Here is a 23,662-nt window from a genome sequence, read left to right on the forward strand (position 1 = left end):
ATTTAGAGAGTGGCATTCCATCCGAGATATAAAACTGTAATCAATTCTGGAGAGAAGTAAAACCACAGGAGAATATTACTTCAATAAAATAAACATTTTCTGCAACTTCTGGTCATCTATGTAAGAGCAGTTGTTCTCAGCCGTTCCTTGTCGTCTGACTACAGCGCCATCAGATCCAAAACAGGAAGTAGTTACTCTGCCATCACTTGTCAAAACCTCCCAATGCGCTTTGTCTGTTAAATGATCCCATGTTTAAGTAGCTGTTATGTTCTGAAAATATTCACATGGATTTTTGTACATTGTCTTCTGGTTCTCTACAATCTAGGCTAAGACTCCCAAATCTTGTATTATTTCAGTGTTGTGCAAGGCATAAACTGTGACTGAGTGGAGGAATGCTTTTTAGTTGGTGCCACAAATGTAGTGAGTGGTTTAGTCAGTACAAAGCAGCAAAATGAGGGCAAAAATAGCACAATGTGATCTTCATAGTCTTACATGGAAGCATGAACATATTTACTTGACATGCAGACAATACTACATTTCTTTTCATTTTTTATTTCTCTTTGGTACTTATAGGAATTTTTCTGGGACTGTGAAATGTATCACCTATCCATAGCATAGGTCATCAGTATCATGTCTTTGGGTGTTCTGACTCACAGCACCCCCAGCGGTGAGATGTTTGATAAAGCCATTGAGCTTAACCACTTCTGGACCGACCATAGACTTTTTACGTCCAGGAATTGGTTGCCTTGTTCTGACAGAACGTGCCGGTACGTCCTGCCAGAACACAGCAGCTGCACAAGATCGTGTAGCTGCTGATACTGGGAGCTGGCTGTAACTTCAGCCGGAGCTCTCATAGAGAAGACAGGGAAGGTTTATTACCCTACCTGCCTTCTCGATCGCTGTGTATAATACGGCCACCCTCTGACCCAGCAGTCACGTGATCCACCGGTGTCAGTGTCTTACAAGAGCTGCTGGGTCCTGCAGGACCCAGATCAGCTCTGTATACTGTGTATACAGTGTGCAGGAAGTTGTATTCCTCCTGCAACTGGGGCTAAATGTACTAGCTCCAGTTGCAGAGGAAATCAGCCTCCAATACAAAAAAAAAGTGATCACATGTCCCTAAAGGTCTGTTATGACCTTATGGGGACACCATGTGAAAAAAAAATATTAAAAAATTAATAAAGTTTTAAAAAAATTAAATAAAATAATTAAAAAATAAGTAAAATAATACGCCAATAAAATGCAGTTATTAAAGGTTTTAGCTCCAGCCCCAACAACACCACATAAAATAAAAATTACCATAATGGAGAGGAAAAACTATTTTATAAAGTTTTTCTGTAGCACTTTGTGTTATTAAATAAAAAAAAAAAGAAAAGTGAAAACCAGACACAATTTCCCTCCTATTTTGTTTATATTTTCCCGGATATAAAAAAATTAAAACACATTCGAAAATAAAAACAACATAAAAATAAAGCCATTTGTGTCCCCGAAAAAAAACGCAAAAATTAGTTGAATGAGGCGTATGAGAAAAATGTTGCAGCCCTCTAAACTGCACATACAAAATAAACCTAAAATGTGTCTGGTCCTGGACCACAAATTGGCCCCCTACTGAAGTGGTTAAAGGGGTTGTCCAGTCCCAAATCGAATTCTCATACTGAGGACGTGTATGGGGCCTGGGTGTCAGACCCCCACAAATCACATACTGAAGACCTCTCGTGTGAATAAGTATGAATATTTAATTTGGGGCCAAAAAATATCTCTTTAAGCAATCACCACTTTTTGTTAGGCTAATGATATCACATCCATTGGTCACATGGCAATGACCATGCTGCAGCTTAGCAGCAATCAAACGAATAGGATTGAATTGGAATACAACTGTACAGTACATGGCACTGTGCAACACGGGTCCAAATGCCACATCCTCTTCAAACAGCTCATCTGTCAGGTTACCAGTTGTCAGACCCCAACCAATCTGATACATGTGATCTATTCTAAGGGTGGTTCATCAATATGGTGGACCAAGAAAACTCCTTCAACCCATTAGTGTTCAACATATAGACTTTCTACATCGGTCACTAATGGACCTTATTTTGCTGCTTTTACTTTATTAACCTATTTTATTTCCTAACAGTATTGTGTGTGGATTCTTCCTGGTAATGTGTAGTTTGCAGTTAGCAGTTGTTAGGGTGAACTTTAGAGCATGCTTTCTACTAAAAGGAAGTAAGTTAGGTTTATTATGTATATTACAAAAATGTTCACCAAATACCCCCCTACAGAATAGTGGGGAAAAAATGATGAAACGACACTTACACTTACAGTAACTACACTATCAGGTGGTCAACATGCTAAATTATTAGGCCTTATGATGTGGCTTCATCAGTGGGCTTCATATTACTTGCATTTCCCTATGTTGCCGTAAAGAGGTGGCTGGATATGTGCGGCCATTCCAGTATAGTCTACGGGAGATACGGAACATGCTAATGTAACATGGTTATCTGCTTCTGTATCTTTCATACAGTATGATAGAAAATGCAAATGGAAGGGAAGAGTCATGGATAAAAAGGTTGTGTACCACTGCTATACATGTTTTAGTACTTAAGAATCTGTTGGGTTTTATTAGTTCAGAGGTAGTACTATTACACTTAGAAGCATCATTTTTAGATATGTTGTAAAATATATTCTTCTTCAAATAGATATACAATAGTCAAGACAATGAGCCAGAGCAGCTGACTAGCCAATTCTTATCATATCGCATGATCAGCCAGTTCTTGTCATATCGCATGACCAGCCAGTTCTTGTCATATCACATGACATATCTTTGTGATGACAGATCAGATATTTTGAAATTATGCAATGGAAAAGTTGCAAGATTTGGCCAAATTTTATATAAATTCCTTGTGTAGCCTCACAGGATTTGCCTACACTTGGAAGCAGATTAACTCCTGCCTTGCAAACATCTAAACTAGGTCACAACTACAAATAGTTCTAAGTACTCAGAGTACTCAGTCCAGGTAAGATGAGATATCTCCTATGTTTCATCTACTCCTTTTCATCTCTCTGGCTCGTAACAGGAGGGCTGAAGGTCACATTGGCCTTGAAGGCCTCATCCAAATGATGACGTAGAACAGAGTGTTACATGGACGGGCTGCACACACCAAGATGACAGCAGGTTAGCTGCCCCAGTGACAAACCTGCCTAATTTTCTCTAAAAAAATTTACATGAGGAAATCATCATTAGCATAGAGATGAATTACTATTACTACATTCGTCCCCATATATTTTGCATTTGTTGGTAACACATGGAAGCGGGCTGCTAGCCAACAAGTATAATTCTACCGGTATAAACAATTCTATTATACAAGTGTTTGCACAAAGAACTGATATGGTACAATCCTCTGCCCAATGATAGGCCTGGTTATAGGGCTTTAAAGGGATTTTCTGTGATTCTTAAATATTGATGTCCTATATACAGTAGATCACCAATATCTGATTGGGGTTCAATCAGTGGGACTCTGGTGAGCTTTGGTGCTTCCCAGTCACTGGCCTGTGACATCATGTTTATTCATAATATAGCCTGCGTGCAGTTCAGCCCCATACAAGTGAATGGAGCTGAGCTCCAATACCAAGCACAGCCACCATACAAGGTACAGCATTGTGTTGGTAAGCCATGAAGAGACAACAGAATGCTACATTCTTATTAATAGATGATCATTGAGTTTCTGGGTTTTGGATCCTCTCTGATCTGATATTGATGACCCATCCTAAGGAATAACCCTATAAGCCACTGTCAGATCCTTTTGGTGGAGGATTATCTTCCATAAAAACTGATCTCATTGATCCCTGAGCATCCTTCTGACTTCTGCATTCAGAACAATGTCAGTAAGATGGCTGTCAGATCTTGCCAACATTGTTAGGGTAGACGTTTATCTAATGCATATGGCCAGCATAGTATGTGTGTGGCCTCCTGGCTGTGGCGATTCTACTTGTCTTAATTTTAATAAGTCAAACAATATTTATGTAAAAAACAAAGTAACTTTGATTGACAGAAAAATGTTCTTCTGAATTTCCAGGCTTTTCAGAATGAGAAAAAATATGAAATAACTGCTGTATTTTGCTCACAGTATATGAATCTTATGACAGGAGTTTTATTACTTGGAAAATTACACTCCATAAATATAAGCAGATAGAGATTTCCACGATTAGTTTGAAGTAACTGTTTACTCAAGGCCTTGTGAGAAACCCAGCTATAAACCCAACGCTTCATGTTGGAAAATAGTATGGCTGTCAATAGAATGCATGTTGGATTGACATAGCAGAATCTAGCATAAGTTATACAGATCATATATTACATGTATAGTAAGTAATTTGGTGTATATACTGAAGAGAACAACCTGAAGTCTGTGATATAGGATCAAATAGGAATGATTTGAGTTTTTCAGGAACATGGTTCTACGGTCTTCTATTTAGGAACATGGTTCTATGGTCTTTTATTATAGGCTCTGTTCATACTTCCATTGGGATTTCCAATTTTTTTTTTCTGTTCTGTTATAGTAACAGAAAAACTGAATGCCAGATAGGGAAGGTTATATTATTATCACCAGATTATGGACACATTATGGACACACATGGATCCTAATGGATCTCATTGACTGTAATGAGGTCCATGTATCTATTGTAGTGACATTTTGCCATAATGCATACTGGACTTCTTTGTCCATGATTTATAATGGAACAGACACAGACTGCCAATGGAACCTCTGATGTTAAAGAGAACAAACCCTTATTTATGTATTCATAGAGGTTATCAGGCATTTTGTTCTACACGATTGGTGGAACAAAATGCCTGATAACCTCTATGAATACATAAATAAGGGTTTATTCTCTCTAACATCAGAGGTTCCATTGGCAGTCTGTGTCTGTTCCATTATAAATCATGGACAAAGAAGTCCAGTATGCATTATGGCAAAATGTCACTACAATACAGTAGATACATGGACCTCATTATAGTCAATGAGATCCATTAGGATAGCTTGCATTCACTTACCATAGATTTCCCTCCTAAATCTGCTGGAAGTTTGTTCTAAGCCTTGACTATTTCTTCACTGAAATATTCATATTTTATTTCTCCAATGGATCTAAACAAGTTAGCTTTGCAAATAATGTTAGTAGAACATATCCTAGTGTTTGGTGTCTACAGATCCTATAATATGACTTATTTATCTGATGAATGGGGCTCACATGGTCTTCATGGACTTCTGTCTTCTGGCAATAATACTGTATTTGAGCACTGTATTATTTGGGTACACCATAACAGAAGGGGATAGAAGGTAGTGAACCCTGCATAACCATACTAAGGTCCACTCTAAACAGACAGAGGTGCATATGAGCTGCCAACACAAAAAGGAGAATATTTTAATGGAGATTATATGTAAATATAGTAGCAAAGTTTCAATGCATAAAAGTAATAAAACATGAACCATAGTGTTTAATACATTTCTCTACTGCCATATCTGCTTAAGGAATTTATTGTGCAGTTGTAATAGATTTCATTTAACTGATATTTTAGTAGAAAGCCCTGCACATGACTGACTAATAACCCTATTAATAGCTGCGGCTTCCTGGCTTGTAGCAGCAATATGACTCCAGTATTTATTGCACATTGTTTTTCTAAGGGACATGCTGCTCGGATAGGTGTACATCACAGTATGGAAGATGGCGACTCTCCAGTGCCTTGAAAAATGGCAGGCATGTCAGACTTAACAGCTGGATGGAGAAATATTTCACTTTAATTTGGAGGAATAAAATTTTCTTCCCAGCAGGTCTATCTTGAACAAGTAGAACTTCAAAGCAGGCTGGTCTCACCAGTCACACTTCATCTGGCTCCAGCTAGATACTAGATGGCTGAATCAGCCCAACCTCTGGTTTCCAGGAACTTTTTCTTCTTTTACAACTAAAAAGTGAAACATTTGGAGACATGTCACAACACCAGACTGAAAGCAGATAATAGCTAATCCCCAGTCATTTACTTCTGTCAAATGAAGACCACCAATGTGAGCGATTGACCCACTTTGTACTCATGGCCTCTGACAATCTAGAAGATAAGTAAGATACAGTGTGTGGCACAAAGGCAGGAGCTCTTAACAATGAACAGAAAATCTTAGTGAGCCTGGTCAGAATAACATACACGGTACACAGTATAGATACACATCCTATATTCACTATATACAATGATGAGAAATAAGGTAGGCAGTAAATTATCTATCAATATCTGTGTCTTGTGGTGTGTGATCCTTATGGTTGTAGAGAAACCTTAATTTGAAGTTTTCAAGACATACATATTCATGACTTATCTTTTGACATAGGGAAACCCAAAAACTGGCAGATTTCAAAGTCGGAAAAAAATGGGAAGAATACAGACTTCAGTAATTTATTGGTCTAATCTTGCTTATTTAAGAGCTTCTGACATTGCCTGAGAACTGTAGAATTGGGCCACTTATTGGGTACCTAGGTTCCTAGGAAATGCCCACTACTGATAATTGCATTGTCTAACTGTTGTTCAGCTTTATGTAGTATAAAAGATGCAGGATCCCTGGCAGTACATTGTCCTCTGTGAAGAGGGATGTCCTGGCGATGATCAGTGCATCATAATGGAGCAGTAGGGATTGTTCCCTTTAACTTTACATAGGCTAATGTAATAGGCTGATACAAACCAGTAACCAATGACATTCCAGATGCTTATCGTCAATCGGCGCTCAGACCGTTTCAGCATGTGCATGTATAACAGGAGTTTTCTATATCTAGTGATCTAGTGTGCAGGTCACTCAGTGATTGGCAGCCTTCCCAGTATTAGTGTGTAGCCACACATTGCCGTTATTGAAAAGGCAGTGTCTTCAATGTTATTCCTAATGTATATATATATATATATATATATATATATATATATATATATATACACTCACCGGCCACTTTATTAGGTACACCTGCCCAACTGCTCGTTAACACTTAATTTCTAATCAGCCAATCACATGGCGGCAACTCAGTGCATTTAGGCATGTAGACATGGTCAAGACAATCTCCTGCAGTTCAAACCGAGCATCAGTATGGGGAAGAAAGGTGATTTGAGTGCCTTTGAACGTGGCATGGTTGTTGGTGCCAGAAGGGCTGGTCTGAGTATTTCAGAAACTGCTGATCTACTGGGATTTTCACGCACAACCATCTCTAGGGTTTACAGAGAATGGTCCGAAAAAGAAAAAACATCCAGTGAGTGGCAGTTCTGTGGGCGGAAATGCGTTGTTGATGCCAGAGGTCAGAGGAGAATGGCCAGACTGGTTCGAGCTGATAGAAAGGCAAGAGTGACTCAAATAGCCACCCGTTACAACCAAGGTAGCCAGAAGAGCATCTCTGAACGCACAGTACGTCGAACTTTGAGGCAGATGGGCTACAGCAGCAGAAGACCACACTGGGTGCCACTCCTTTCAGCTAAGAACAGGAAACTGAGGCTACAATTTGCACAAGCTCATCGAAATTGGACAATTGAAGATTGGAAAAACGTTGCCTGGTCTGATGAATCTCGATTTCTGCTGCGACATTCGGATGGTAGGGTCAGAATTTGACATCAACAACATGAAAGCATGGATCCATCCTGCCTTGTATCAACGGTTCAGGCTGGTGGTGGTGGTGTCATGGTGTGGGGAATATTTTCTTGGCACTCTTTGGGCCCCTTGGTACCAATTGAGCATCGTTGCAACGCCAAAGCCTACCTGAGTATTGTTGCTGACCATGTCCATCCCTTTATGACCACAATGTACCCAACATCTGATGGCTACTTTCAGCAGGATAATGCGCCATGTCATAAAGCTGGAATAATCTCAGACTGGTTTCTTGAACATGACAATGAGTTCACTGTACTCCAATGGCCTCCACAGTCACCAGATCTCAATCCAATAGAGCATCTTTGGGATGTGGTGGAACGGGAGATTCGCATCATGGATGTGCAGCCGACAAATCTGCGGCAACTGTGTGATGCCATCATGTCAATATGGACCAAAATCTCTGAGGAATGCTTCCAGCACCTTGTTGAATCTATGCCACGAAGAATTGAGGCAGTTCTGAAGGCAAAAGGGGGTCCAACCCGTTACTAGCATGGTGTACCTAATAAAGTGGCCGGTGAGTGTATATATCCCTTTAACCATATTGATATTATCAAATATTAACTAATTCAAAGGAGGATAAAGCGTGATCATGGATTATTATAAGTCGTCATCAATATTTTTCCACAATGACCACAAGAGAAAAAAAACATTATTACATAGAGAGCCTGATGAAGCAGAGCAGAGGAGGATAATCCAACAAAATGCCCAGCTCCGACAGGGAGGGTTAAATATTTAGTATTGGGGAATTTGGCATATCAGGTTTCTATGGTCAGAGAGATAGCTTTAACATATGATATAGTTTTACATGACATAATAACTTATGGTACATGTTCACTTTGGTCCATTTGTTGAAGAAGTGATTCCATTTCCTAATTGAAATACCTTAAACCTTCTTTGCTATGAATTTGTTAAGACATATTATTATATGGTGCATATATCTTTATTCCAGGGCAGGAGGATATATTTTTTGCAGAATTAGCGCATTTTAATGTGAGTTTTACTCTTGCTGGTATCTTCAGTGTTCTGTGATTTATATTACCTTGATATAGTGAGCAACTCATAAATGAGGAATTGCCTGATGTCACAAATGTAAGCATTTAGCTTTTATGAATTTAATATCCTACACCTGTCTCCATGTCATATCTATAGGGGTCCAAGAAGCTGAGATATACTGTTTGCTTATGAGCTTTGTGTACCTGTAACTCAAGGGAACAAAAATTTCATTGGTGGTTTAAATTTTTTGAAAATGTTTTTAGTTTCTTAACTGCCTTCACAATGTCATATAATGTCAGTGACAGGTTCCTATTACTGAGAACTGACATGACAATACATTGTGAAGATGGCGCCAGCTCAGGAGCTGAGAAGGTACCATTGGGTGAGGATATCAGCTGTTATGCACAGCTGGCGTCCTGTTCAAAGGCCTGCAAGTAGTTTAAACAATGATCGCAACTGTTTAACCCCTTAGATGCCACTATCACTATTGATTGTAGAGGACGTCTTAACTATTCACTTACAGTACATTGCAATGTACTATTATAGCAATAGTGCACCCTAATGTTCAAGTCCCCTTATAGGGCGAAGTAGAAAGGTTAAAAAAAAATGCTTTAAGTAATAAATAAAAACTATATTAAAAAACTGCTTAAATAGCCCTTTTTCCAACTTTTTTTTTTAACTGAATAAATAAATAAATAAATAATAATAATAATAATAATAAAATAGCCAGATTTGGTATAGATCTGTCCGTAACAACTCATACTATAAAAACAGAACTAGTTTAGAATAGACTAAATAACTATATTCATAAAAGGTTTAGAACTTTAATTTTGCTAATATTTTGTTAGTCATGAAGGCAGTAAATTCACATTTATAAGGTACTAACAACCTGTTTCTTGGCTGTACCAGAGTGATGAAGCCATCTTCATTATTACTATGTTATTTATATTGGATATTATGCTAGATGATGACTGTTCTTGTTATGTCTAGTCATAAAATGTCCATTCATCATCAAGTGGCTAAAAAAGTCAGAGTTACAGACACTTTTTTTCAAAGGGGCAGTTAGAAATATTTTGCACTGAATATCTTTTCTAATGTCCACAGCTAAGATAGTGACAGCCACAATGTTTCAGACTACAAATCTAATTTTAGACAGTCTATCAGGGATTACCATATCTGTTAGGCCAAACATCAAAAGCAGGACATGTTTATTTACAAAGTGATCAGTAACTCCACCATAAGAAGCAGCTCTGGTGATCCTCCAGAAGATACCTGTCAATGGCTGTCATGATAATACAAGTACAGTCTGTGTATTGCCTATTGTCTGCATACCAGTAGACCAATCTAATAGTATGATTGTATTGGCTATCATTACAGGGGGCAGCAGGATATTACATAGGACAGCAGGTTTCTGAAAAACTTTTGATGAATTTCATTGTACTTTAGTTGGCTTATGTATTAGGGGGAATAGAAAATAATATAACTATAAGATTATATAAGGCTAGGTTCACATCTGTGGCGGAGTCTACACCAGCGGGCACAAATGACAGGCCTGGTGTTATACTGTCTCTGTATATATGAAATTTCTCAGTATCTCACAAAATATTCAGGAGTAAATTCAAAGACACTTTGCCCTATCTATCTATTCATCTATTTATCTATCTATCTATCTATCTATCTATCTATCTATCTATCTATCTATCTCTTTATTTATCTATCTTTCTATTTGGATCTTCCATGATCAGAATTCTTAGCGAGTACTCCAAAGTTAACATTTAAAGAATCTAGAAACTACAAATTTTCACATTACGAATGGTGGTCTACATAAATATGGCCATAAGGCCCATTGGCACAGTTCAATAATCATTTCAAATTGTTTATTTCCAATATGTTGTGTCTGTATTTGGCCAGTGTAAATAAAAAAAAAAAATCAGTTGAAAAAAAGGCAAATGATCTTCTGTAAATGTAGATGTAAGTTATAGTGACATATAGTGACATTTATAGTCATTGCTGCTAAGCCACTATGGGTCATGACATTCAGTGGGCAGTAGCTTCCACCCCACAACCTATGATAGGAATATTCCTCGGATTCCTTTTAAACATCTTTTTAATCCGCTAGTTGTTTATTCTAATTGTAATTGACATCTTTATTACCATTAAAGGGATTCCTTAGAATTGTATAATTGCCTACAGTAAGGATAGGCCATCAATATCTGATTAGTGGGGGTCAACAGCCAGCCAGTATTGATCAGCTGTTCAGGACCACTGCCATGTCCAGTACTATACAGTCACAAGCAGATGGCGCCATACATTGTATAGTGGTAAAGCTGTGCTACTACAGCTCAGGTCCCATTCACTTCAGTTGCAGTAACTGTATACTCATATACACTATATAGTCCCATGCCTAGCAGCAGTCGTGTGGCCTGGATATCAATGTATAGACTGTGAATACTCTCTAAAAGATCACTTCTTTCAGAAGACTACCCCTTATCCAAATTAGATTTCCAATGACAGGTTTTAGTTCCACCAAATTTGATGTGTACCATCTATCTTCATTGTTAGATCATACCTACATGAGCACTTTTCATTGGAATTTCTCAGGGTCATCTCACACATTTCACTTGATCTAGTTTAAGCCATTTCCTGAACATATGAATGGAGTGTATAAATGTATGTATGGAAAAATATATTTTGTGAAGATCATGTCCCTCCACTATCAATTCAGGCAATCTCTCCAGCCTCAAGACAACGTAGTTGTGTCTTTTACCAATCACATATAAATCATACACAAATAAATATAATATAATTGTTGCACCCAAGTTTATACACCAAATTTTAATGGAATAATACTGTATATCTGATAATAATTAGAGGGATGTTCCAGTTCTTTTAATTAAGACCTAGAATAGCTTAAAATAGCAAACAACATACTTTTTTTTTCCGTCCGGGGATCTAGTCAAGAGCATCTATTCGGGCCCTCGGTCTTCCTGAGCGTTGGAACAGAGCATCGCCTCTGAGCCACATATTGGCTGATCTGCTCATGCACATGCGGAAGATGAGACCGAGGACCTAAATGGAGGCTTTCCATTCAGCTGAATGAACAGGTGAGTATATAGTGTTTATAATTTTATTTCATTCTGGGGAACACCCCTTTAAATACATTCCATGGACTTTCTTTTTTTTCTTCATGACTCACCACATCTATCATATCACAAGTTAGTTGGTGAAGAGTTAACATTGAGATTACCACTCCGCTAAACCTCAGAAATACCCTCAGAAAGAAAAGCGAAAAGTCAATGTTATTATAGCTTATAATTGAATATATGTGTGGTGTTACTGATCTAAGGAGATTTCTAAATGAATATTTACAACATATGTGAACTTTGGACTATTTGATATGAGGGCAGATACCACCCAGACACTGATACTGCAGATGAACATACAGTATGTTTATTTTCAATATTTCATTGTAGGAAATATTGGAATGGATTAAACCAATAATACATATCATTACTCCCATACATGATATTTCATGTTTTGCACTGTCCTATATATTTTCTGATAAAGATACTAAGCATATGATTGAAGGACTCCAAAACCACGCATTTTGTTCTTAGCTCAATACCAGGAAATATAATGCTATCTGTAGCAATGGTGCAGTTGTATCAAGACTTATCTATCCATCACCAAACACCTTAGGAAGATAAGATGGTATACATGAAGATCGGGGAAGATGCAATGACCATTCATTTCTCCATATTGCAGATTGTCATGGAATATCCACCTAAGTGGTGTTCCTATTTCTGCTGGATCGAAATCTAGGCTAAATGGAACAACCAGAGATAGTGTAAACTGTCTTTAAAATCAGCATAAAAACTCTTTATTCCATATACTTACATACATAAAAAACATCAGTGTCTTATACAAAACCAAAAGGCACTTATGGATAGTGGAAATTTTATGATGTTTATGGATAGTGGAAATGTTATGATGTGCTACAATATGGAGAGATGAATGGTTGGATGGAACCAGGAGAAATTGTCATTGCATTTTCCAGATCTTCGTGTATTCCATTTCATATTTATAAGCAGTTTGGTGATAGATACAGATAAGTCTTGATACCACTATGCAGCTATGAACACATTTTGCAGTTTTGGAGTTCTATGTGAATAGGAGCCTAGGGACTTTATTCCATTGTTCAGCAGCTCTACCAGGGGGTGGATTAGTCACAGACACATATTGTAAGGATATGCTCATTCATTCCATGGCTGAGATACAACTATTCCATGTTGAGCCCCTAGCAAGCAGTTATTCCTCCCAGGTTCCCCATATATATATGCATACTTGGTTCAGTTGAGTGTGCATGTATGATCAATTGGAGAGGGAAGTAAGACACTGCAAGAAAACTCTGAGTTTGCGCTTAAGTTTGTGGACATCTTAAGATTTTGAGCTTGTGTTTGATTATACAATTAGATAAATCAGTTCATTGTATTACTAGAAAATGAACATCACCTTGTATCCAGTATAAGCTAAGACTACAAGTAAATGTTGTCTTCTAATGTTTTCATGAACTTTATATGTAGGTGGGTTTATGTGGGTACTTGGCATCATCTCAGCGGAGTAATGTGGTAATATATAGAGTAGGACATTGAGAAGATGTCACAGTAAATACACATTAGTTTAATGTTCCCATCACTATAGTAGCATTTTCAATGTCTTTGGCATCCCTATATTAATTCCTCATTAACCCGGAGCTCTTGCCCAGCAGCTCATTACATAACCGTAAGCCAAAAATATTGTGTGGGAAGCATAGAGACATCTGAGAGGTTCTGTAAATGTAAATACACCAAAGATTGGGCTGATAAGACAGGATAAATTTATAGTACATCACAATGTGTTTCTCTCTTAAGTGAAATGACCCTCAAGATTCACACATAATCTACTGACAAATGGCCTAAATTCCTATAAAAGATATATTATAGGCGCTGGTGGCAAAGTGGAAAATGATTGCTGACTCTTAATGTAGATAAATAACATATTGAACCTGCAACCTCTTCCCCTCTAGATATATGACCAAGATGGGACACTACAGCACTTTATTGATGGAGGAGAACCCAGTAAGTCAAGCTGGATGAGGTACGTCCGATGCGCCAGACACTGCGGGGAGCAGAATTTGACAGTAGTTCAGTACAGGTAATGTGCGCAAATTTCTGAATTACAATCAATGCAATAATTCATTTTGAGAAAAGAAGATATTAGAAATACAGATGCTTTTGGTTAGGATGGTCGGAGGAATGAAAACAATGTATATATCACAGCATGTTTGCTAGACTTCAAAAAACAGAAACCTTATTGTAATAACCAAGACTGGAAAATTCATTTTGGTAGAACATTGTTTCATGTCTGATCCTTCCAACCTAACTACGATACGGACTGGATGAGATGCTGAGCAATTTTTAAAAAATTGTCCCGTCAATGGGGAGCTGAAGCTAATGGTGGCCATGGTATTACATTACGCCCATTTAACCCCTTTGTGACTGGCTTGTTTTGGGCTTCTTCTTTCCTGGTGCTTTCTATTAATAGATAATAATAGAGGTGGGTCACATTATTTGTATGCCCGGTAAGCAAAGTCACTGCATAAGGGAAGCTTAAAACAATGGGCTCAATTTAATATAACCCTAAGAGTCATGCACCTTTAGTAAACATTAACTGTACTTAAAGTTTCCTTACTGTCCCATGGGTACATGCGCTGCCAACAAGCAAATTTTATTGTCCCCATGTGTAATGTAATCTGCTCTTTTCTTGACTGATTATTTGGTTCTTTACATGTATTAACCGTAACTCACAAGTGACAGTCTATGTAATCGTCTCAGTACTGGATGGAGCTTTAGCAGAATACCACTTGATTTATACCCGAATTTGATACGTATGAGTATGTATCTTATACAGGCTGTCAAAAGCTGCTGAAATTAAAGGGCGTTTCTGGGACTTATTTATTATTTATTGATGACTTCTCCTTAATATCTGATCAGTGGGCATCTGATCCCCAGGATCCCCACAGATCAGCTACTTCCTCTTCACAGGCCAGTAATGTCACGTTCATTCGCCACATGGCCTGTATGCAGTTCAGTACAATTTATGTTGGGTTGTGCTGCAATACCAAGTACAACCCGGAGAATTGTATGGTCTATGCTTGGTATTCAATGAAGAGGCCACAGGGCTCCCCCAAATGTCGCCGTCTCTTCAAACAGTTGATGAGTGAGGGTCCTGGGCAGAGCTGATTTAACACATTGGTGGGCCCTGTGCAAGTGATTCATAAGTGGGCCCCCTCTATCATCGCCACCTGACCTGCACAAATTCTAATGCTCCTTCTATGTCCCCCCACATAGTATAATTCCCCTTAGTGGCTAATGTCTCCCTAGTGGCCCCATAATACCCTCATAATGTTCCCTTCCAGGTTGCCCCCACATCTTAATGTCCACTTCACAGATTCATAACATCAACTACCCTGGTTGCCCCCACATTGTCATGTACCCCCCCCAAGTTGTCTTCAAACTGTCATGTCCGACTTGGATTACCCTCACAGTGTTATGTCCCCCCCCAGGTTTCCCTACAGTATCTTGTCCTCCCAATGTTGCCCCCTCAGCATCATGTCACCCTCAGGTTGTCCCCACAGTATCATGTCCCCCACAGTGTGTCCCTTCACATTGTCATGTCCCACTCAGGTTGCCCAAACAGTGTGTCCCCCTACCCCACAGATTGCTTCCACAGTTTCAAGTCCCCCACTACATGTATTAAAAAAAACAAAAAACCTTATTACTCACTTTTCCCAATTCCCCATTCACTCTTGTCTCTGGTCCCAGAGTCTTCAAGGAGCAACAGGTGCGATGTAAGTGACGTCACTACATCACACCTCCTGCTCCCAGGACACCGGGAGCAAAGACAGTGGCCGGGTGGTGAAGCAGGGAATGGACGGCTCCCTACTTCTTTACTGTCTGCAACTCATTGGCATGTTGGATCCCCACTGATCACATATTAATAACCTATTCTAAGGGTAGGTGTTAAATATTTGACTCCTGGAAAAAACCTTTAATGACTAAAACCCCACCTTGCAGAAAAGCTGCTTTTTATCAGGAGTGGGTTGAGTAGAAGGGAGAAGTATAAGAACTTCCTTTATATTTCACATTCCTTTCATAGCTACTCCTAAGTTTGGTCAAAAAATTGCAGCAAAATCTGCAACAAAAAAGCAGCTTTTCGGCAATGTGGCACCTTATCGTCATGTTTCATATTCTACATACAGTACAATATATATAATGAGTACTAGATGTAATATTAGGTGTAATTAATACGTTTGTTACAATATTGGCAGTTCTGGGCATGACAGTTCCATATTCTCCCAGATATAAGAGGCCTAACTACTCAGAATAGTAATCTATATTAATAAGAAAAATATTGATGCTGCGGGGTCCCAATGTAAAATATGTAAGCGGGCCCCCAACTATGATGCTTGTATTGGTGTCCTCATATGGATCCCATCAGGCTCCTGTCCAACTGCGACCTCTTCACCCCGTACAGTTACACCCCTGTTAATGCAGATACATGGAAATGTTCCGTTCTATGTTATAAATGCAGTTACAAAGGTCTTCACCTAACTGTACAGACAACATTTATTCATGTGGGTTATTTTATAGAGAGAATATACTATATCCATTCTGAGCTGTCATCATAGCTTTAGTCAGGGTAAGAAAAAATCGTTTTGAGGTTTTAGGCCATATGGGATACAGTAAAGTATAATAAGGAAGGCCTGAGGTTAATGTAGACAAATGTCCTGAACCGCTGTAAGTATAAGAGTAGCAGAGAATTATTTACTTAATTCGGGAAGCTATTTTACCTAAAAGTAATGTCTAATAAAGAAACATGTAGTTACAAGCATGGAAAATAAAAACAGTGCCATGCATCAGACTTTTTGATAGAAATTTTTACATCCAGATGAGATGTTAACAGCTCGGTACAGTATGGTTTCAGTTGTTTCAGCTTTCAGCGCAATGAACCATGAAAATTAAATAAACTCTGCTCAGTCACCAAAGAGCGGAGAGCCTAAGGGAACGAACACTTAAGGCATCGGCCTATTTCTGCATTGTCCAAAGTTGTCCTTTTCACAAAAAGTCAGCTGGTTTGAATTGACTCTGTTATGATGTCTAATATCTAAATGGAATTTTCTTCAAAGAACTTTGTGATTGATTGACCCTCGCCTGAACGTTTTGTTTTTATTTTGAGGCTGACAATAATGTCCGTTGGCATGTGTTCTAGTTCAACAGCGTTAGGACGCCATGAAGCTATCTTTATGAGTCATCCAACCACAATACTAAATACATGTCAGCAAAGGAAATATTATCCGAAACGAGAAAAATCCCTTTGATGTACTTCAGCATGCAGAGAGTTGTGCGAGTTTTGGAAGCATTATCCGCTTGGAAGAAATGGTGTATGCTTACACTATTTTTCGGTCTACCCTCAGAGACCACCCATCGCCTGAAAACAGTTCTGCTCTTTCAGCAGCAAACTGTGTCATTTGGTTTTTTAGTACGTTCATTGCTACTCCGCTTTGTTTATTTTACGGAGAGCCAAAGTGAAAGATGAAATGTTTGGAATGGTCGAGCGCAGAGTAGACTTGATTTTTCTCAAGTTTTAGAACTTGCTATTGATTTTTTAGATTTTTTTTAAAAAGCTATGACAAACTGACTTCATTGCTACAGCGGCGTAGAGAAAATTGTGAATTATAGTGAAGGTGGACGTTTAACTACAGAAAACAAAAGAGACCAAGTTGAGAGTTTCTGTCAGATATTCATAGAAAGCTGCAGAAATGTTCTGCTTAGCCAGCAGTGCCCTCCTGAGACAAAATGGCTGTAAATAGAGAGAAGAACAAGATAAATGGAAGTTTTGCAGCTGCAAGTAAAATATTGAGGATCTGCACTTTTCTATTGATCTTTATGATTCTGTTGCCAAGAGGCAGTTTGTGGTGACAAAATACGTTGACAAGTGCATATCTCACTACAGTGAAAAATGCAGGGACGGATTCCCGGATGTGGCAGGGCTACACTACAACCAAATTGCTTTGTTACAAATACCTCTCACGGAAAAGTAATGTTAACTTATAAAGTACTTATAGTATATTAGAAGGTGTAACACTTCAGCCTGATCTTAAGATTATTCAATGTTATCATATATAAAACAAGTCCACGAGGTGGCATCACCTATTCCATTTATAGAATGTGTGAAATAATTTGTTCACCCCATAATGTAGGAGATATCACAGCTTATCTTAAAGGAATGATCTAGTTCTTTAAAGTTGTAGCCTATCCATATATAAGATTGTGGGATGCAATTCTTCACCGCACCACTGTCCAGCTGTATGGAGAGGCTACAGCCCTGCTGCACATTGATCCACACTGCACAATGCCATAGTTTTGGCAGCTGTTATGGGGCTGCATTTGGTCCCATTCACTTTTTAATTTTATTTTTATTATTTAAGTCTAATAGATAGTAGTGCATGTAACAACTAAAACCAACAGAGAGTAAGACTGAGGCAAGGAAACAACCAATGGATGAGCACACGACCTGGACCTTGTACACTAAAAGCACTAAACATACTTGAAATCCAAAACCCTAGCACATGAGACGCCCTACTATGATATGGAACAATATGTTTCCCATTATTGCCTACATAGATCAATTCACGATTCCATCATTTCAATCAAATAGATAGAGAATAAAGACCTCAGTCTGGCGCTGCCGTCTCAGTTGGAAGTAAATTAATGGTTTGAGTGGGAGTATTGTATTAGAAGACACACGCAGCAATGTATATTGGGGTAAAATGCCCTTTCTCAAGTCAGATGAGATATGGATTACAAAGAGAGACTTTCTGCCGTTAGGATCAGACCAGTAGACAGCTCAGACAGACACAGGAGTTTGCTGGAGAGGAATGCCAGCATACATTATAGCTAGGAAGTAAGTTGAGACTTTTGTAAGGGACTGTCCCATTGGGACTGTGAAAGATGGACCTTGAAGTGGCCAACACTGCAGGAGTGGTGCAAGTAAGTCCTGACAGCCACTGCTAGGGGCTATTTTTCAGGTGAAGATGACCCTAGAGAGAGAGTCTCTGAGCCCAGACTACATTAGACTGAGCTATTGATACAGAACTGAGCTGCCGTGGTAGAAACTGTGCTACACTGAGGTAGTGCTAAAGACATCAATACTAGAGATGAGCGAACACTAAAATGTTCGAGGTTCGAAATTCGATTCGAACAGCCGCTCACTGTTCGAGTGTTCGAATGGGTTTCGAACCCCATTATAGTCTATGGGGAACATAAACTCGTTAAGGGGGAAACCCAAATTCGTGTCTGGAGGGTCACCAAGTCCACTATGACACCCCAGGAAATGATACCAACACCCTGGAATGACACTGGGACAGCAGGGGAAGCATGTCTGGGGGCATAAAAGTCACTTTATTTCATGGAAATCCCTGTCAGTTTGCGATTTTCGCAAGCTAACTTTTCCCCATAGAAATGCATTGGCCAGTGCTGATTGGCCAGAGTACGGAACTCGACCAATCAGCGCTGGCTCTGCTGGAGGAGGCGGAGTCTAAGATCGCTCCACACCAGTCTCCATTCAGGTCCGACCTTAGACTCCGCCTCCTCCGGCAGAGCCAGCGCTGATTGGCCGAAGGCTGGCCAATGCATTCCTATGCGAATGCAGAGACTTAGCAGTGCTGAGTCAGTTTTGCTCAACTACACATCTGATGCACACTCGGCACTGCTACATCAGATGTAGCAATCTGATGTAGCAGAGCCGAGGGTGCACTAGAACCCCTGTGCAAACTCAGTTCACGCTAATAGAATGCATTGGCCAGCGCTGATTGGCCAATGCATTCTATTAGCCCGATGAAGTAGAGCTGAATGTGTGTGCTAAGCACACTCATTCAGCACTGCTTCATCACGCCAATACAATGCATTAGCCAGTGCTGATTGGCCAGAGTACGGAATTCGGCCAATCAGCGCTGGCCAATGCATTGTATTAGCCCGATGAAGTAGAGCTGAATGTGTGTGCTAAGCACACACATTCAGCACTGCTTCATCACGCCAATACAATGCATTAGCCAGTGCTGATTGGCCAGAGTACGGAATTCGGCCAATCAGCGCTGGCCAATGCATTCTATTAGCCCGATGAAGTAGAGCTGAATGTGTGTGCTAAGCACACACATTCAGCACTGCTTCATCACGCCAATACAATGCATTAGCCAGTGCTGATTGGCCAGAGTACGGAATTCGGCCAATCAGCACTGGCCAATGCATTCTATTAGCCCGATGAAGTAGAGCTGAATGTGTGTGCTAAGCACACACATTCAGCACTGCTTCATCACGCCAATACAATGCATTAGCCAGTGCTGATTGGCCAGAGTACGGAATTCGGCCAATCAGCGCTGGCCAATGCATTCTATTAGCCCGATGAAGTAGAGCTGAATGTGTGTGCTAATGCATTGTATTGGCGTGATGAAGCAGTGCTGAATGTGTGTGCTTAGCACACACATTCAGCTCTACTTCATCGGGCTAATAGAATGCATTGGCCAGCGCTGATTGGCCGAATTCCGTACTCTGGCCAATCAGCACTGGCTAATGCATTGTATTGGCGTGATGAAGCAGTGCTGAATGTGTGTGCTTAGCACACACATTCAGCTCTACTTCATCGGGCTAATACAATGCATTGGCCAGCGCTGATTGGCCGAATTCCGTACTCTGGCCAATCAGCACTGGCTAATGCATTGTATTGGCGTGATGAAGCAGTGCTGAATGAGTGTGCTTAGCACACACATTCAGCTCTACTTCATCGGGCTAATAGAATGCATTGGCCAATCAGCGCTGGCCAATGCATTCTATTAGCGTGAACTGAGTTTGCACAGGGGTTCTAGTGCACCCTCGGCTCTGCTACATCAGATTGCTACATCTGATGTAGCAGTGCCGAGTGTGCATAAGATGTGTAGTTGAGCAAAACTGACTCAGCACTGCTAAGTCTCTGCATTCGCATAGGAATGCATTGGCCAGCCTTCGGCCAATCAGCGCTGGCTCTGCCGGAGGAGGCGGAGTCTAAGGTCGGACCTGAATGGAGACTGGTGTGGAGCGATCTTAGACTCCGCCTCCTCCAGCAGAGCCAGCGCTGATTGGTCGAGTTCCGTACTCTGGCCAATCAGCGCTGGCCAATGCATTCTATTAGCCCGATGAAGTAGAGCTGAATGTGTGTGCTTAGCACACACATTCAGATCTACTTCATCAGGCTAATAGAATACATTGGCCAATCAGCGCTGGCCAATGCATTCTATTAGCTTGATGAAGCAGAGTGTGCACAAGGGTTCAAGCGCACCCTCGGCTCTGATGTAGCAGAGCTGAGGGTGCACAAGGGTTCAAGTGCACCCTCGGCTCTCCTACATCAGAGCCGAGGGTGCGCTTGAACCCTTGTGCACACTCTGCTTCATCAAGCTAATAGAATGCATTGGCCAGCACTGATTGGCCAGAGTACGGAATTCGGCCAATCAGCGCTGGCCAATGCATCCCTATGGGAAAAAGTTTATCTCACAAAAATCACAATTACACACCCGATAGAGCCCCAAAAAGTTATTTTTAATAACATTCCCCCCTAAATAAAGGTTATCCCTAGCTATCCCTGCCTGTACAGCTATCCCTGTCTCATAGTCACAAAGTTCACATTCTCATATGACCCGGATTTGAAATCCACTATTCGTCTAAAATGGAGGTCACCTGATTTCGGCAGCCAATGACTTTTTCCAATTTTTTTCAATGCCCCCGGTGTCGTAGTTCCTGTCCCACCTCCCCTGCGCTGTTATTGGTGCAAAAAAGGCGCCAGGGAAGGTGGGAGGGGAATCGAATTTTGGCGCACTTTACCACGCGGTGTTCGATTCGATTCGAACATAGCGAACACCCTGATATCCGATCGAACATGTGTTCGATAGAACACTGTTCGCTCATCTCTAATCAATACCAACACTGTATCACAAGTCTTTGTAGGGTGTTGTAGATGTCAGCCTTCAGTCGCAAGTGTCAGCAACGTGCTTCAAGTTTTTACTGCCTCTTGTAAGAGTGTTCTGAAATCGCAACATTAGTTGCCTCATTTAGGAACTCTGTGACCACCAAGCTAGTTGCCTCCTTGTATGTAAAGTTCTCCAGTTTTCCAGCTTCATCGGAATCTATCATCTCTTACTTAAGAGCCCAACAGCACAAGGCCATTAGATCCTATATTTAATGGGGTGTAACAACCCATCTTGTAACCCTATTCAATACACTTCAACCAATTCCACGGTAATTTAAACGCATGTTTTTTCTAAAATTCTGCAACATCTCAGAGTAAAATATATATATGTGTGTGGCAAGGGGGTCTTTCAATATTTAATACATGGTTAATACATGGGCAAGGTTCAGGTAGCATGAGTCTGCTGACAGATTTCCTTTACGTGTCAATTATAAGAAAGACTAATAAGGATCTGCTACCTAATAGCCCTATTTAGAAGACTGTGCTTGTTATAGACTGTATTGTGTCCACCTTGAAGACCATGAACACGACTGGCCTGCAACGTCTCATGGTTATATCTCCTATTTGTTACTTTAATTGTTAGAAATGTTAAAAGAGCGCTCTTTTTCATTTTTTAGAGGTGATAGAAGGAAGTATATAGATCATGTGTGATTGATTTTCTGTTATTTCACCAGATCAAGCATATTCTACAGAGCTTGTATTGACATTCCCCGGGGTACAGAACTATTGGTGTGGTACAATGACAGCTACACGTCGTTTTTTGGGATTCCATTACAATGCATCGCTCAGGACGAAAACTGTAAGATATTACTCATTATACTGTCATAGATTGGATAGTTTCCTCTAAAATTACATTCATTTCAGGACAATATATTATAACATTCTATGTCTGCTGTATTTTAAGGATGAAATAACTTTATGTCTTGTAGTGAACGTTCCATCACCTGTTATGGAAGCCATGTCCAGACAAGACACTCTACAATCCTTCAACAAAAATGGCAAGTTGCCTTCTTCTACATTGCAGAGGTCGATAGTTTTTCCACAGACTCCATGCAATAGAAACTATTCTCTCCTGGATAAATCTGGGCCTCTGGACACAGGATATAACCAGATTAATGCCAAAAACCAACGAGTACTTGCCAGCCCAACCTCAACAAGCCAACTCAACTCAGAATTCAGTGACTGGCATCTATGGAAATGTGGACAATGCTTTAAGACTTTTACCCAAAGGATTCTACTACAGATGCACGTATGCACCCAGAATCCAGACAGGTAAAACAAGATGACATGAGCAATGTCAGAAAGGTTGTTTCAGCTGCAGATTTTTATATTTTTTTTCATTATAGAAAAGCACTTACTGACACCTTTTAAGAAAATATATTCCAGGGTCTATGGTCTCTAAATTTTGATGGCCTCTTGCTCTGGTGTTGCTCGAGATCTCAGACACCTTTATGATATGGTGCACCAGTCTGAAAATGAAGGCATTCAACAGCAAAAGTATAGCAGAGTGAAGAAAGGCGCACATACACAAATGAGAAAAGTCAGCAAAAATAGCCAATTGTGACCATTTTGATCAACCATTATTTGAAAATTTTATGTGAATGACCATTTATGATGATGGATGGCTGACATTTGTTGAAAATTTGATCTTCAGATTGGAAGGTTTTGGCTGTGGTAAGGCATGCTCAACCAAACTCAGCAAATCATTTGCCCTTCTGCACAAATCCCAGGGATTCAGGTTTTTGGGGTTTTTTTTAGAACTTTTTGATTGGCCAGTTTAATCTCTCATATAGCTGTCAATGGAAAATTGATCATTTTCTTATGTGTATTGCTGGCTTAGGTATGATTTTGGATTGCAGCACTAATATCTTGCTACACAACAGTAAATGGTAAGAATGTGAAAAATTCTAACCTATTAATAG

The 23,662-nt window shown here is 39.8% G+C and overlaps 1 protein-coding gene across 1 annotated transcript in view; it reads left to right on the forward strand.

Annotated features, from left to right (window-relative positions):
* The window catches only part of PRDM6 (PR/SET domain 6), a 103,156-nt gene that overhangs the window by 59,976 nt on the left and 19,518 nt on the right, over positions 1-23,662 (forward strand). Inside the window, exons 3-5 of the mRNA XM_075272325.1 lie at positions 13,711-13,838; positions 22,415-22,539; positions 22,670-23,012. Coding sequence (XP_075128426.1) covers positions 13,711-13,838; positions 22,415-22,539; positions 22,670-23,012 — 596 coding nt within the window. The remainder of the gene's footprint in view (positions 1-13,710; positions 13,839-22,414; positions 22,540-22,669; positions 23,013-23,662) is intronic.

The sequence above is a fragment of the Leptodactylus fuscus genome, chromosome 1 (genome assembly GCF_031893055.1).
Source record: "Leptodactylus fuscus isolate aLepFus1 chromosome 1, aLepFus1.hap2, whole genome shotgun sequence".
In the NCBI taxonomy this organism is placed as follows: domain Eukaryota; kingdom Metazoa; phylum Chordata; class Amphibia; order Anura; family Leptodactylidae; genus Leptodactylus; species Leptodactylus fuscus.